At 45.0% G+C, this 13,184-nt stretch overlaps 1 protein-coding gene across 3 annotated transcripts in view; it reads right to left on the bottom strand.

Annotated features, from left to right (window-relative positions):
- Positions 1-4,399: 4,399 nt before the first annotated feature.
- The window catches only part of RXRA (retinoid X receptor alpha), a 125,713-nt gene continuing 116,928 nt past the window's right edge, over positions 4,400-13,184 (bottom strand). For all 3 annotated transcript variants that reach the window (XM_035113137.2, XM_035113140.2, XM_035113138.2), the window contains one exon: positions 4,400-12,794. In XM_035113137.2, coding sequence (XP_034969028.1) covers positions 12,647-12,794 — 148 coding nt within the window. In that variant the 3' untranslated portion in view covers positions 4,400-12,646. The remainder of the gene's footprint in view (positions 12,795-13,184) is intronic.

Below are 13,184 nucleotides of genomic sequence, written 5' to 3'. Positions count from 1 at the left end.
GGGAAAGGAAAAAGAAAGTAAGAAAAGAAAAATTATGTAAAGGTCCACTTGAAAAAGATCATCTCAAGGGCATAATGCTTCCACCGCTTTCAGCACAGTATTTCTTGTTACATTTTCATCCTCCTGTCGAATATATTTTAATAAACATCTTACCTTTAAACCTATCTAACAATTATAGTTTATATACACTACTCATCCTTACAAGGTTATTCCAAACATAGCCATGTTTTTGTCCCCTTGTCTGTTTTCTTTAAATAATCATTTAAACATTCCCATTGTTTTTTGATCCTGTTTTTTGGTTTTTGTCGTATTGTATCTGTGAGTTTCGCCAACTCCAGATATTCACATAGTTTGTTTACCCATTCTCCTTTTGTTGGTATAAGGGTACCTTTCCAATATTTAGCAATTAACATTCTGGCGGCTGTCGTCGCATAGAGGAATATATTAGTTCTGTCATGTGGTATATCACTACTTAGGATGCCCAGAAGGTAGGATTCTGCTTTTTTAGAAAAAGATGTTTTTATTAACTTTTGAATTTCCGTGTGTATCATGTCCCAGTATTTTTGCACATCTGGGCATGTCCACCACATATGGAACGGGGCAAGTTTCAACCTTCCCAATGGGAAACCTTCAAGCAGGACATGAGCCCTACAGCAATACTCTTCCCTTTTGTAATTCCTGGCAACAGGCATTCAGGGGTATCCTGCCTCCACTGTGGAAGAAGAACCCAGTAGCCATTGAGGGCCTTATCCTCTGTTAAAGGATGATGGAAGCTGGAAATCTGCCTCATCTGGAAAGCACCAGGTTGGGGGCAGGTGGTCTGCTCTGATATTTTATTTATTTATTTGCTGAATATTCATCTCCCCTTTCCCCAGGGATTGTGACCCTGTCCCATTTTGTACAGTCTCCCTAGATTGTTTGGGATCATGCAGGTTATTCTTTTTGAGGAAGGAAGGAAAGTCCAGACATTCTAAGACAAGACCCAATGTCAGCTATACTGAAATATAACCTAGTGAAATATTTGCAGTTAAATAACCTGGGCTAGTTGATGTTGATTGATCTATATACCAAGGGTGACCTACAATTCCATTTACAGTCATACCTCGGTTTAAGCACGCTTCGGTTTGAGTACTTTCAGTTTAAGTACTCCGCGGACCCATGTGGAACAGATTAATCCACTTTCCATTACTTTCAATGGGAAAGTTCACTTCAGGTTAAGTATGCTTCAGGTTAAGTACGGACTTCCGGAACCAATTACACTCATACTTCGGGTTAAGTACGCTTCAGGTTGAGTACTCCATGGACCCATCTGGAACGGATTAATCCACTTTCCATTACTTTCAACGGGAAAGTTTGCTTCAGGTTAAGTATGCTTCAGGTTAAGTACGGACTTCCAGAACCAATTACACTCATACCTCGGGTTAAGTACGCTTCAGGTTGAGTACTCCGCGGACCCGTCTGGAACGGATTAATCCACTTTCCATTACTTTCAATGGGAAAGTTTGCTTCAGGTTAAGTATGCTACAGTTTAAGTACTCCGTGGACCATCTGGAATGGATTAATCCACTTTCCATTACAGTGGTACCTCGGGTTACAAACTCTTCAGGTTACAAACTCCGCTAACCCAGAAATAGTACCTCAGATTAAGAACTTTGCTTCAGGATGAGAACAGAAATTGTACTCCGGCGGTGCAGCGACAGCAGGAGCCCCCATTAGATAAAGTGGTACCTCAGGTTAAGAACAGTTTCAGGTTAAGAACGGACCTCCAGAATGAATTAAGTTCTTAACCACAGATATGTACCACTGTATTCCCACTCGGTCAAGAAAGAGGAGTAGATCTTAAAAAGAGGGGGCAGGGAAGCAAGTTGTTTTCAAAAGGGAAGCATCTTACTGCTCTTCCTCTTCATGCACAAGCACTAATTTTGACTCTTAAAAAATATAAATAGGCAAACAGTTGTCTCAACGTTTTGACAAGTCATCACCCTTACCTTAAGCCGCAGTTCTCAAAACTGACCACCAGATGGCAGTACAATATATCAATCGGAAGTAAGTTTCCTGGTGGCCTAATAAACTACTACTGTACTGTAAACATCCAAGTTCCTCCTGATACTAAAAACCTTGTGGGAGATTTCCTATTGAGTCAAATAGCAACTGGTGCAGAGTTGCTACACACATACACAACCCACACAGAGAGACAATTTATGATCCCAATCCAGATCCTGAAGAAAGGTTGCGGCATTTGGGAATTTGAAAAGTCATGTAATTGTGGGATTTGAAGGGATCCTGTGGGTCCAACCCCCTGCAATGCAGAAATCTCAGCTAAAGCATCCAAGGCAGATGGTCACCCAACCTCTGCTTAAAAACCTCCAAGGGTGGTGTCTATTCCTCTCGTGGGTGTCTATTCCACTGTCAAGCTGCTCTTACCATCATCTTCCTGATGTTTACTTGCAATCTCCCTTGTAATTTGGGTCCATTGGTTTGAGTCCTCCAGAGCAGAATAATACAGTCTTCCTCCATCTTCCATGCAACAGGCCTTGAGATATTTGAAGGTGGCTATCAGATCTCACCTCATCCTCCGCTTCTTTAGGCTAGGTAAATGTAAAGGTAAAGGGACCCCTGACCATTAGGTCCAGTTGTGACCGACTCTGGGCTTGCGGCGCTTATCTCGCGTTATTGGCTGATGGAGCTTCCAGGTCATGGGGCCAGCATGACGAAGCCGCTTCTGGTGAACCAGAGCAGCACACGGAAACACGGTTTCTCTAGGCTAAATATACCCAATTCCCTCAACCATTCCTCATAAGGCTTGTTTCCAGACCCAGACCCTCCAACATTCCTTGGACGAAAACAGGGACATTTCTCACTCCCCCCCCCAACTGACCCTCCTCAACCCTCCATTTTTTGGATGTCTCCTGCCTGGCCTAACCCTAACCCTAAACTGCTCCACCACAGAGCATTTCCTATCAGAAGGGTGACGGCCACCATCCTACACCAATGGGACACAGTGCACATGCCCTCCACTGTCTAGACCAGGTTTCCTCAACCTCAGCCCTGCAGATGTTTTTGGCCTACAACTCCCATGATGCCTAGCTAGCAGAACCAGTGGTCAGGGATGCTGGGAATTGTAGTCTCAAAACATCTGGAGGGCCAAGGTTGAGGAAGCCTTGGTCTAGAGGCAGAATAGAGTGGTACTATGACTTCTCTTTTGGGGGTGGGGTGGACTCTAGGGGGGGCACTAGACTTCTGTTGATGCAGCCTAGAATAGCACTAACTTTTTTTTGCTGCTGCATCACACTGTTGACTAAAGGGAAGCTTGTGGTCTGCTAAGACCCCTAGATCCCTTTCACATGTTCTACTGGCAAGTCAGGTGTTCCCCATCTTATATTTGTGTAGCTGGTTCTTCCTGCCTAACTGTAGAACCCTACCAAAATTAAGTTTAGAGAGTTGCCTCTTGGTCTCTGATGTAGCCCTCATATTTTTCACGTGTATACAACCCGTCCAATATTATATCTGGTGCAGTGCATAGCGACATTATGTATTTCTAATGTGTTGCACTCTGCATTTTTATTAGAAGTGGAGGACATACTTGGTTTTCTCAATGTCAGTTCATAACTTCCACCATTTCCATCTTTGGCACCAGCTATCTGTTCTTCATTTTCATCAGCAGAGAAAATTATTTCATATGGTGGTATTGAAGCATTCTGCTTTCTTCTCTGCTTAGATTCAGCAAGGCTTCTCTTGTCTTCTTGCCACTTTTGCTTCTTGAATCACTTGCTTTGCTCAAGCGAATCTGATGGTCCAACAGAACCAGGTCTTGTCTCTCTGACTTTTAATAAAAGAAAGTCCCTTCACTGAGCTCTTCATATCCTTAGGGCACCTGGAGTTAATGTGAGTTTCCTTTTTTGCAACCAGCATCTGCCAGGCAACCAAATTCAGAGCAGAGAAAATTGTTTGCACTTGCAACTGAGGATGTTAAAAAGCTTGTTAAGTTTTGTAGTTTCAGGGCCGTCTTAAGCATGCCTGGCGCCCTGGCACGACGAATCCCTCCGCCCCCCCGCCCCGTTTCCCGGTGCGGCGGGCGAGCGCTGTGCACAGCGCAGCTGCCGCCTGGAGGGCCGGCGCCCTGTGCCATCCAGCCTGGCTGCCCCCTGTTGTGATGCCCCTGTTTGCGGCAGAGGCGGCCCCAGGCCCGCGCGCCTCCGGAGAGCGGCCTGAACAGCTGAGAGGCGCGCCTAGGGCTGCATCCGGTGCGCCTGGGGCAGCCTCCGCCACACCTCTCAGCGGGCACAGCGGCGCCCCTGGTGGCCTGGCGCCCTGGTGTCCCACGCCACCGGACCTGGGCCTAGAGACGGCCCTGTGTAGTTTAAATTTTTCATGTTATTTTACATGCATTTTTCCCACACACAAAAATATTAATAAGACTAAAATTATTGGAATTTCCACACAAAAAGGTTAAGAAGTCAATATCTTTTATGTACTGTACCTATTTACCAAGGGAAAATAAATTATATTAATTTAACGAAAATCTCTTTTGATTTTCCAAGTCATGTTACAACCTTTTAACACCCATCGCTTTGGAAATTTGAAAAACGAAAAATTCAGCATGTCCTCTTCATGTGCCCTAATCCCGCTTGTGGCTTTCCCATAATGGGTATCCAGTTAGCTACTATGAGAAGAGAATGCTGGACCTGATGGGTCATAGAATCATAGCATTGGGAAGGACCTTGGAGGGTCATCTAGTCCAACCCCCTGCAACGCAGGAATCTCAACTATATCATGCATTACAGTTAGTCATCCAACCTCTGCTTTAAAACATCCAAGGAAGGAAAGTCTTTCCAGTGTCAGTTCTTAGCGTCAGAAAGTTCTTCCTAATGTTTTGTTGGAATCTCCTTTCTTGTAACTTAATGTTTGATATTTTATTCTTATGTGTGTTGGAAGCCGCCCAGAGTGGCTGGGGCAACCCAGTCAGGTGGGCGGAGTATAAACAAAATTATTATTATTATTATTATTATTATTATTATTATTAGCCATGGGTTTGGTTCCTAGTCTATGGAGCAGGAGAAAACAAGCTTGCTCAATCTTCCATGTGGCAGCCCTTGAGATATTTGAAGATAGCTATCATATTTCATCTCAGTCTCCTCTTTTCCAGGCCAAACATCCCTACCTCCTTCAACCATTCCTCATAAGGCTTGGTTTCCAGACCCTCAATCATTTTGCTTGTCCTCCTCTTGGCTATTATAAACTATTTGCTGTGTGAATGGCTTTCTTTTATCTGTCAATTTCATTGCACACTCACGAGTTGTAGTGTTACGAGACAGGGAGGTAGACTTCCTCTATAAATGCTACACATTATTACCCTGTTTCTCCTAAAATAAGACATACCCATAAAATAAGCCATAGCAGGATTTCTAAGCATTTGCGCAATATAAGCCATACCCCGAAAATAAGACATAGTGATAGGCGCAGTTCTGGAGGGCCCCAAGGAAGAGGCGAGGCTGGACGCGTAATAAAAAAATAAGACACCCCCTGAAAATAAGCCACTGTGGGTATTTTTTTTAGGAAAAAGAAATATAAGACGGTGTCTTATTTTTGGAGAAACGCGGTATTTGTTTCATTTGTCTACTGCTTATAACTAGTTGCAGAGGTTTGTTTGTTTTTGTTCGTTCATTTTAAACATATTGTTCATGAAAAAATGTGCAGAGGTTTCCCTGCTCCAGTTTGCAATACAGTATATGGCATCAGTCTTGGCAACAGCATTTCTTACCACCCATGGTGTCGCAATGTTCTTGCTTGGGGAACACAAAAACCTGACACCAGAAGAGGAGATGAAATTAAAATAGCATTCTGTCCTATCCTCAGCATGCCAAAAGAAGTAGGAGACAGTTCCAGGGTGGTCACTGTGCCACAGACGGAGAAGGGGCACTCAGCTTCTTCTTCAGGACTTCTGAACTTTCACCCTGCTGTATTTTCTGCCCCAGCCACAAAGCATTTCACTGGGCCTCTGTTGTGCCTTGGCAGGAAATAGTGTTGCCTAGTAGTTAGAGTGCCAGAATAGGACCTGGGAGAGACCAGGGTTCAAATCCCCCTCACATGGCCCTGAAGCTCACCGGGTGACCTTGGGAGCTAATCAATGTTTCTCTCTGCTTAATCTACCTCACAGGGTTGTTGTGGGGATTAAATTGGGAGGTGGAGCTCCTTGGAGAAAAATGTGAACTATAAAAGCAATAAAATGTAACTGAAATGTGATCCGAGCAGCCCAGGAGCCAAATGGCAAAAGGAGGTAGCATATTGCACAGGAAACTCCAATGCTCTTAGAAGTGGATACATAGAATTGTAGAGTTGGCAAAGACCCCAATCTAGCCCAACGCAGAGCTATTCTTAAATGGAATGTCATTCTGAAATGGAACTGAAATGCACTCAGAGAAGCCCAGGAACCAAAAGGCAAACTACAGTGGAAGGTGATACAGCAAAGAGACTACACAAATACCCATTGCAGAATAAAGAGAAAGAGAACAGTATTATATTTTTAAATGGTCATAAATTTTCTTTTACTTTTTCTTAAACATTTCGAATACATTTGTTCAAAATACTGGCATTTCCAGCAGATTTTTTTAAAAACTCATTTTATTTTTTTAGTGAACAGTAATACACGGTAGTGATTTCACAGTAGAGCAGACCTGCAGAATAATGCTGTTGGAGTGGGGAGAGGGTTGGAGGGGTTGCAACGAAAGGCCATGTTTTGTATTCCCACCCCCCACCCCCCAGAGTAGCAAGGTGCAGGGAGGGTTAGAGAATTTTTCTTCTATCAAAATCCACTTGTTCCAAATTGGGGGTGGGAGGGAGAAGAGATTTTGGACGGAGCCGTTTCAACAGGGCCCTTTCTCTTTCCTCCATACAGGGCTGTGTTGGTGGCTGGTCAAATCAAGAGGCGTAGAACAAATTCTATAAAAGCAGAGAGAGAGAAACACACACAGCCTCCCCACTCCCCAGAAAAAGAAAACAAAACCCTCAAATAATCTAAGAATATGCCAAGGGATAAAGTTACATCTGTACAAAAATAGATATTTAGCTTTATTGACGCTTTAGATATTCCGCTCACCTTCTCTCACTCTTTTAAAACATTTTCATGTTTTTGTTTTTTCCCTGTAATCCTTTCTAAACTTTTTTTAAAAAAGTTATGCACTCCTTAGTGAAGGCATCCATGTCCCAACTGATGAGAACTCATTGAGCTATTGTTCAAGACACCTGTTGCTGCTGCCGACCTCCCCCAGTAACCTCCCCCCCTCTTAAAAAAAAGCATCTTAAAATAGATGCAGTGTTTTTCTTCCCTTTTCAAAGATCCAGTATTAGTGACCACCAAGTTGTGTGGCAGCAGGAACGGGGCAGGGAAGGGTGGGTGGAAGGTTCCCACGTAAAATCCCACTTGCTCCCACAAAGCAAATTTTCTTTAAAAACTTGAAGAAAATACAAGAAAGTTTCATTAAAAAAAAAGAGAGAGATCTGAGGACACATTGGTAACACTAAGAAGTGGGTATAACATATGTATATTTGAATGGGGGGTATTTATACAGTGTATATATCTACAAAACACACGTGCATAAACACGCATATGTATCAACTTAAAAAAAAGAGAATCATGCAATCTTATTCTAGACGTGGGGATATCACCAGCCTGTCCACCTGTCCTGGGGAAACGGGGTGTCCTCAGGTGCCCGGATGGAACACAGCCAGAGGGAAATATTAGACCCTCTGTTTGTGGCTATACCAAAACAAGTTCAGGGCAACTTTGGGCTCCCCCAGAACTGCAAGGTGAAGGATCCCAGCAGACGGAATGAGGAAAGGGGCTTTATTAAGCAGGAGTATATCCCATAAAAGGTCACATAAAATTTGCAAAGTTGGGAGGGGCCCCCCCAAGAGCAGGCTTCCTCAACCTCGGCCCTCCAGATGTTTTGAGACTACAATTCCTGGCATCCCTAACCACTGGTCCTGCTAGCTAGGGATCATGGAAGTTGTAGACCAAAAACATCTGGCGGGTTAAGGTTGAGGAAGCCTGCTGAAGAGTCGTCTGATCCAACCCCCTATAATGCAGGAACCACATTTTAACTAACCCCTGACAGATGGCCATCTAACCTCTTGTTTAAAAATCTCCAATGAAGGGGAGGCCCACTGTCTTCACAGCACGGAGCTTTTTGTCAGAAGAAATGTGTAGAAGACTTTGCTTTTTTCACATGCTCTGGATCAGCAGTTCCAAACGTGAGATTCCCTAGGATGCTAAGAGCCAGGGGCGTGAAACCCCCTCTTCACTTCTCATTTAAAACTTTCTGCTGTTATAACTTTCAAAGCTATTTCCTTTGGTTGTGTTTTGTTTGTCTTTATGATTCTGACTTGTCACAGTTATTGGTAATAGCTATTTCTTTTCTTATAAATCAGTTATCTGCAGCAGGTGAAGGTTTGAGCATGTTTGGTAAGTCGTTATATATAAATATTTTATGATATAAATCTCCTTCACCCTTAAAGTTTTCATTAGTAAGAATGTGTAGAAAATATTTCTCATGCAATATTCTTTGCTCTGTGTGTGTATAGTGTGTGTGTGTATAGTGTGTGTGTGTGTGTGTGTGTGTGTGTGTGTGTGTGTGTGTGTGATACCAGATTAGATCAGAGCATATATTCACTTTTGCATATATATTTAATAAATCTGCAACTAATTGCTATTGTTTTGAATTTTAGTCTTTTATTACCTTACTTAGTGAGTTGGGCAAACTGCTATTCTGAATAATGCTTTACTCACTAGGGTTGAGTTAATGCAGGCACCCCCAAACTGCGGCCCTCCAGATGTTTTGGCCTACAACTCCCATGATCCCTAGCTAACAGGACCAGTGGCTGGGGAAGATGGGAATTATAGTCCAAAACATCTGGGGGCCGAAGTTTGGGGGTGCCTGAGTTAATGGAACCCAGGGGGCAGGACCCCCCCCCAAGTTTAGGAACCACTGCTCTAGGAGGGCAGGGCTGTATGCAATCTCAGGCCGACTCAGAGCTGACCCACTGAAAATAATGGGCCTATGCTGGGTAGAACTTAGCTAGAGATGACAACCCCTAGCTGTCTCCTGCAAGTCCCATACACCAGAAGGCTATGGGACACAGTGATGCTTAATGAAACCATTCCCTCTGTTGCTTGGAACCTTCCACTTCGCACTAGTACCCATCACTTCAAGGAAGGCACTGTCTACTTTAAAGATGGATGCTTCTGGATAAGTGAACCTCACGCCTCCCCATTAAGCGGGGAGTGAAAAGTGCAGTGTTGACCCCTGCCCTGGGCATCAGTGGATGCCATCTGATTAGTGTCTCCAAAGGCTCTTTATTACGGTCTTCCCTTCAGATTTTCCTTTAGAAATCAAGCATTACCTCACTGGCAATGATTTCTGACTCCTTACAGATGACTTTGACATGTGGCAAAATCCTCAACTAATACGAAATGAGGCGGGTGAGAAAGGTGGGTCCCCTGTAGGGTCCCGTCATTATGCTAGAAGAACCTCATAAAAGCCCCAAACTTTGAAGGCAAATGCAAACAAAGGAGTCATCAGGTATGTCTGCACATTATGTTCCACAAGTGCACAATCTCTGGGCTGTTTCCAAAGTTGCGCTGAGTAACCTGTCCCATTGGTGCAAGAATTTCCACCTGTGTAATGAGGCTTTTCCCACTCTCCTCCCCCCCTTTGTGCCACTAAATCTGTTTTAGGGGATCCCCCAACCTCCTGAAGCGCATTTGGGGAGAGTGGGGGTGAAGTCTTGTTGCCTGAGCAGAAATCCTGGTGCTGATAGAACTCACTGGTTGGATACGGCTCTGCATACAGATACACCGGTAACATTATTCACACGCAGAGTTCGCTTGAGTGTACAGTATGTTTATGCAGCAGTTGAGCTGGACAGACCAACAAACTACGCACTCTTTCACACAGGGACACTCATACAGCTTGTATGCTGAATGCAGGTACCGTAATGTGTGAACAAGCACACGAACGCCCTTTGCTTCAAGGCTGCAGGGGTCAAGGGTACAACCTCTGCAGGGCTTTGGGCATGACCTTTGCCATGATTGAAAATGCAGGTGCTGGTCCCAAACTGTAAGATGCAAGTGGCCTTCTTCTGGTGCAGACTGCTTGAAGATTCAGAAACTGCCCTATGGCTCTCCACACTGGTACTCACAATCAAGAGCTGGATCAGGGAAGGCAGACCCTAATATACTCCAGTGAACAGCAAAGACCAAATCGGATGCAGTGGAAAGATTCTCACAAATAACCTGAGCCAAAATAAAACTCAGGTGTGTGTTGGAGGATTAGAACTCCAAATAAAGTGTCCCTCTTTTTTCTAATTTTGCTCTCAAAGAGTTTGGACATTAGATTCTTCAGACCTGACCCTGAGATTCAGCTGCCAGAAAGCAAATCAGAGGGCAGGTGTTAAAGGATGTTGCTCAGGCTCACTGACTGAGCTCGCAAGACAGAGCAGGATAGGAAGGCAGTCAGCTACCAAGACCGCAAGGGAACTGAATGATGTTATGTTCCAAGGAACACATTTCTTTTCTATTTGATACCCTCTGGAATGAGTGTTTTGTTGGCAAAGGTTTCCAAGGGGGGAATTGGTTGAGGTGGCTTTTCCAAGGATCCTCTCCCCTCCCATCTTGCCTGCTGCAATCGGCCACTTTTTTGGCGGCAGCGGGGTTTTTTTGTTTGTTTTTTTGCAAATATATCTCCTGAAATCCTAGGGCAGACTCTTGGGAGCATGGAAGGATGGATGGGAGAATGGGTGGCAGAGACATAAAGGAAAGCAGGGAGAGAGAACAAGAAAGGATTTTGGTGAAGAAGAGGAAAAGAATAACCAGGATGCAGTGATATCAGAAGGCATCTATTTAAGGACCAGCTTAAACTGGCAACAGGGCCTGCTGAGTGTTGCAGAATATTTATAGAACATGCAAGGCGCATATATATGCAAATAAACATCTCAGGGAACCTCCTGGGTCTGAGCCATCTTACACAATTCACTCTTGGCCTGGACCAAACTTGCTAATAATTGCCACTTCCCTCTACAAAATTGCTGGGAATGTAGCCCAGCATTGTGTTCCCTGAGACACGATTCCAAGCAGGTGTTTGAAACCCTAAGGACTTGGTGTTATTAAAATTGCCCACCTAGGGTTCAGCGTCTGCCTGCCTGCCTGCCTGCCTGCCAAGGACTGCTTGATGCACTTGAACACTGCTGGGTTATCAAGGCCAGTTTTAAAAAGCGGCAACACAGAGTGCTGATATTAACAGAGGTGTGTGTTTTGTGTTTTTTAAGGGAATTGGGTCGGGGGATCCCACTGAAAACAGACAAGGGGAAAGTGCTTAGAGGACTTGCAGCTTTGACTGCCACAGCTTTAAAGCAGCCTTTGTGCACTTCGGCTGGTTTTGCAGTTTGAGCGGCTCACTCAGTTACCAAGAGAAAGTCATCTTTGGACGAAAAGCAAAGAACATGGCGACACACACACACACACACACACACACACACACACACATCATGCACAGAACAAGAGTGACCTGTGCTATACAGCCCAAATCAATAACCCTTCCCACACAATTTACAGGTGGCTTCAGAACAAGGTCGGGCAAAAGGTAGCTCAGGATCTGCAGACAGGCAATTGGATTTGAAACTTTAAGGACTAGAAACTTGCTCTCTTAAAAAAAAAATCACCAAATTTGCAGTAAACTGGCAAGAGTTTTTGACACCCGGAGGCCTTAACAACTGAAAGTATCATCACCCCATCTAAATTAGGACACTGGAAAGGTGTGGTGATGAGAAGTGGGGTTTTATGTGAAAGTACTTGTGACCTTGGTTCTGGTGCTGCTTACAAACCGCTGGGCTGAGCATATGCACAAGGTGGGCACCCTGTTCCTTAATTCTTAGCACATGTCTTCCCACCTGAGTCACTGGTGCAAAGCCCATCCAGCCCAGTGCTAGAAAACCTGGACCACATTTCCCTTTTGAGACGCTAAGAGAGCAATTTTTTTTCTTTCTTTTGTTGCAGCTTGGTGGCAGGTAAAACAACAAATAATAGGATTCATGGAGTTTGAAGGGACCCCCAAGGGGACCCCAACCCCTGCAAAGGCTTCCATTCTCCAAAATGTCTGTCTGCAACGAAGCAAATTAAATCCACACACACGGCAACAAGTGTGTGTGTGTGTCTGTGTGTTGGGGGCGCTGACAACCAAAACCACACATGTGAGGCAGATAAGTTTGTGCGAGGCAGGGGGTGGGCTCAGATTTACAGGTTGCTTTGCAATCCACCTAGGCCTGTGGAAACAGTGCTGGTGGAGAGTGAACAGCGGTGGGGGGGTGCATTTTTGCACATTCGAAAAACAACAACAACCATTTTTGCCTCTGCAGTTGTGAGAGGCACAGCAAACGGCTATTGTCAGATCCCCGAGACGCACAGAGAGAGCAAGAGAAACGGCTGAAGGGCTGAGTCAACGGTGTCACAGAAGGAAAAGGGTAGTCTGCCTCTCGCACATGCCAGGGGGATACGGGGGGCACACGTTGGCAGTAGAAGGGGAGGCGTGGTGGTGGTGGCATCAGGGAGCCCGCCGGGCAGGAGAAGAAATGGGACCAACCCCCTCTGCCTTCCTTAAGTCATTTGGTGGGGAGCCTCGAGCATCTCCATCAGGAAGGTGTCGATGGGCGTGTCCCCTATTAGCTTGAAGAAGAAGAGGTGCTCCAGGCATTTGAGGCCAATGGACCGCAGGGCAGGGAGGCGGAGCAAAAGCTTGGCGAACCTAGAAACGTAATAGAAAGGCAGACAGCAATTAAGGGCATGGGAAGGGGCAATCACAGCAACACAGCCATGTGAATGTTGGCACTGCCTGGCAGTGGCTCACCAGGGTTTCTGGCCCAGGGTCTTCCCAGCCCTTAACTGGGAATCAAAACTGCGACCTTCTGCATGCGAAGCAGATTTTCCACCCCTGAGCTACAGCCCCATCCCATGAAAATAAAGTAAAATTCTACCGTAGTTCTCATGGTTCTAGACCCTCCAAGTACCCCTGTTTTCCAGGGACAGCCCTGGATTTACAGAAGGCATCCCGGTTTGATTCCAGAATGTCCCCTTTTTCCTTAGAGCACCCCTATTTTCATTGGAGAAATGTTGGAGGGCATGGAGTTATGCGGCC

Source organism: Zootoca vivipara, chromosome Z (genome assembly GCF_963506605.1).
Source record: "Zootoca vivipara chromosome Z, rZooViv1.1, whole genome shotgun sequence".
NCBI lineage: Eukaryota > Metazoa > Chordata > Lepidosauria > Squamata > Lacertidae > Zootoca > Zootoca vivipara.
Note: the sequence above shows the minus strand (reverse complement) of the source record. Positions and strands in the feature narration are given on the sequence as shown.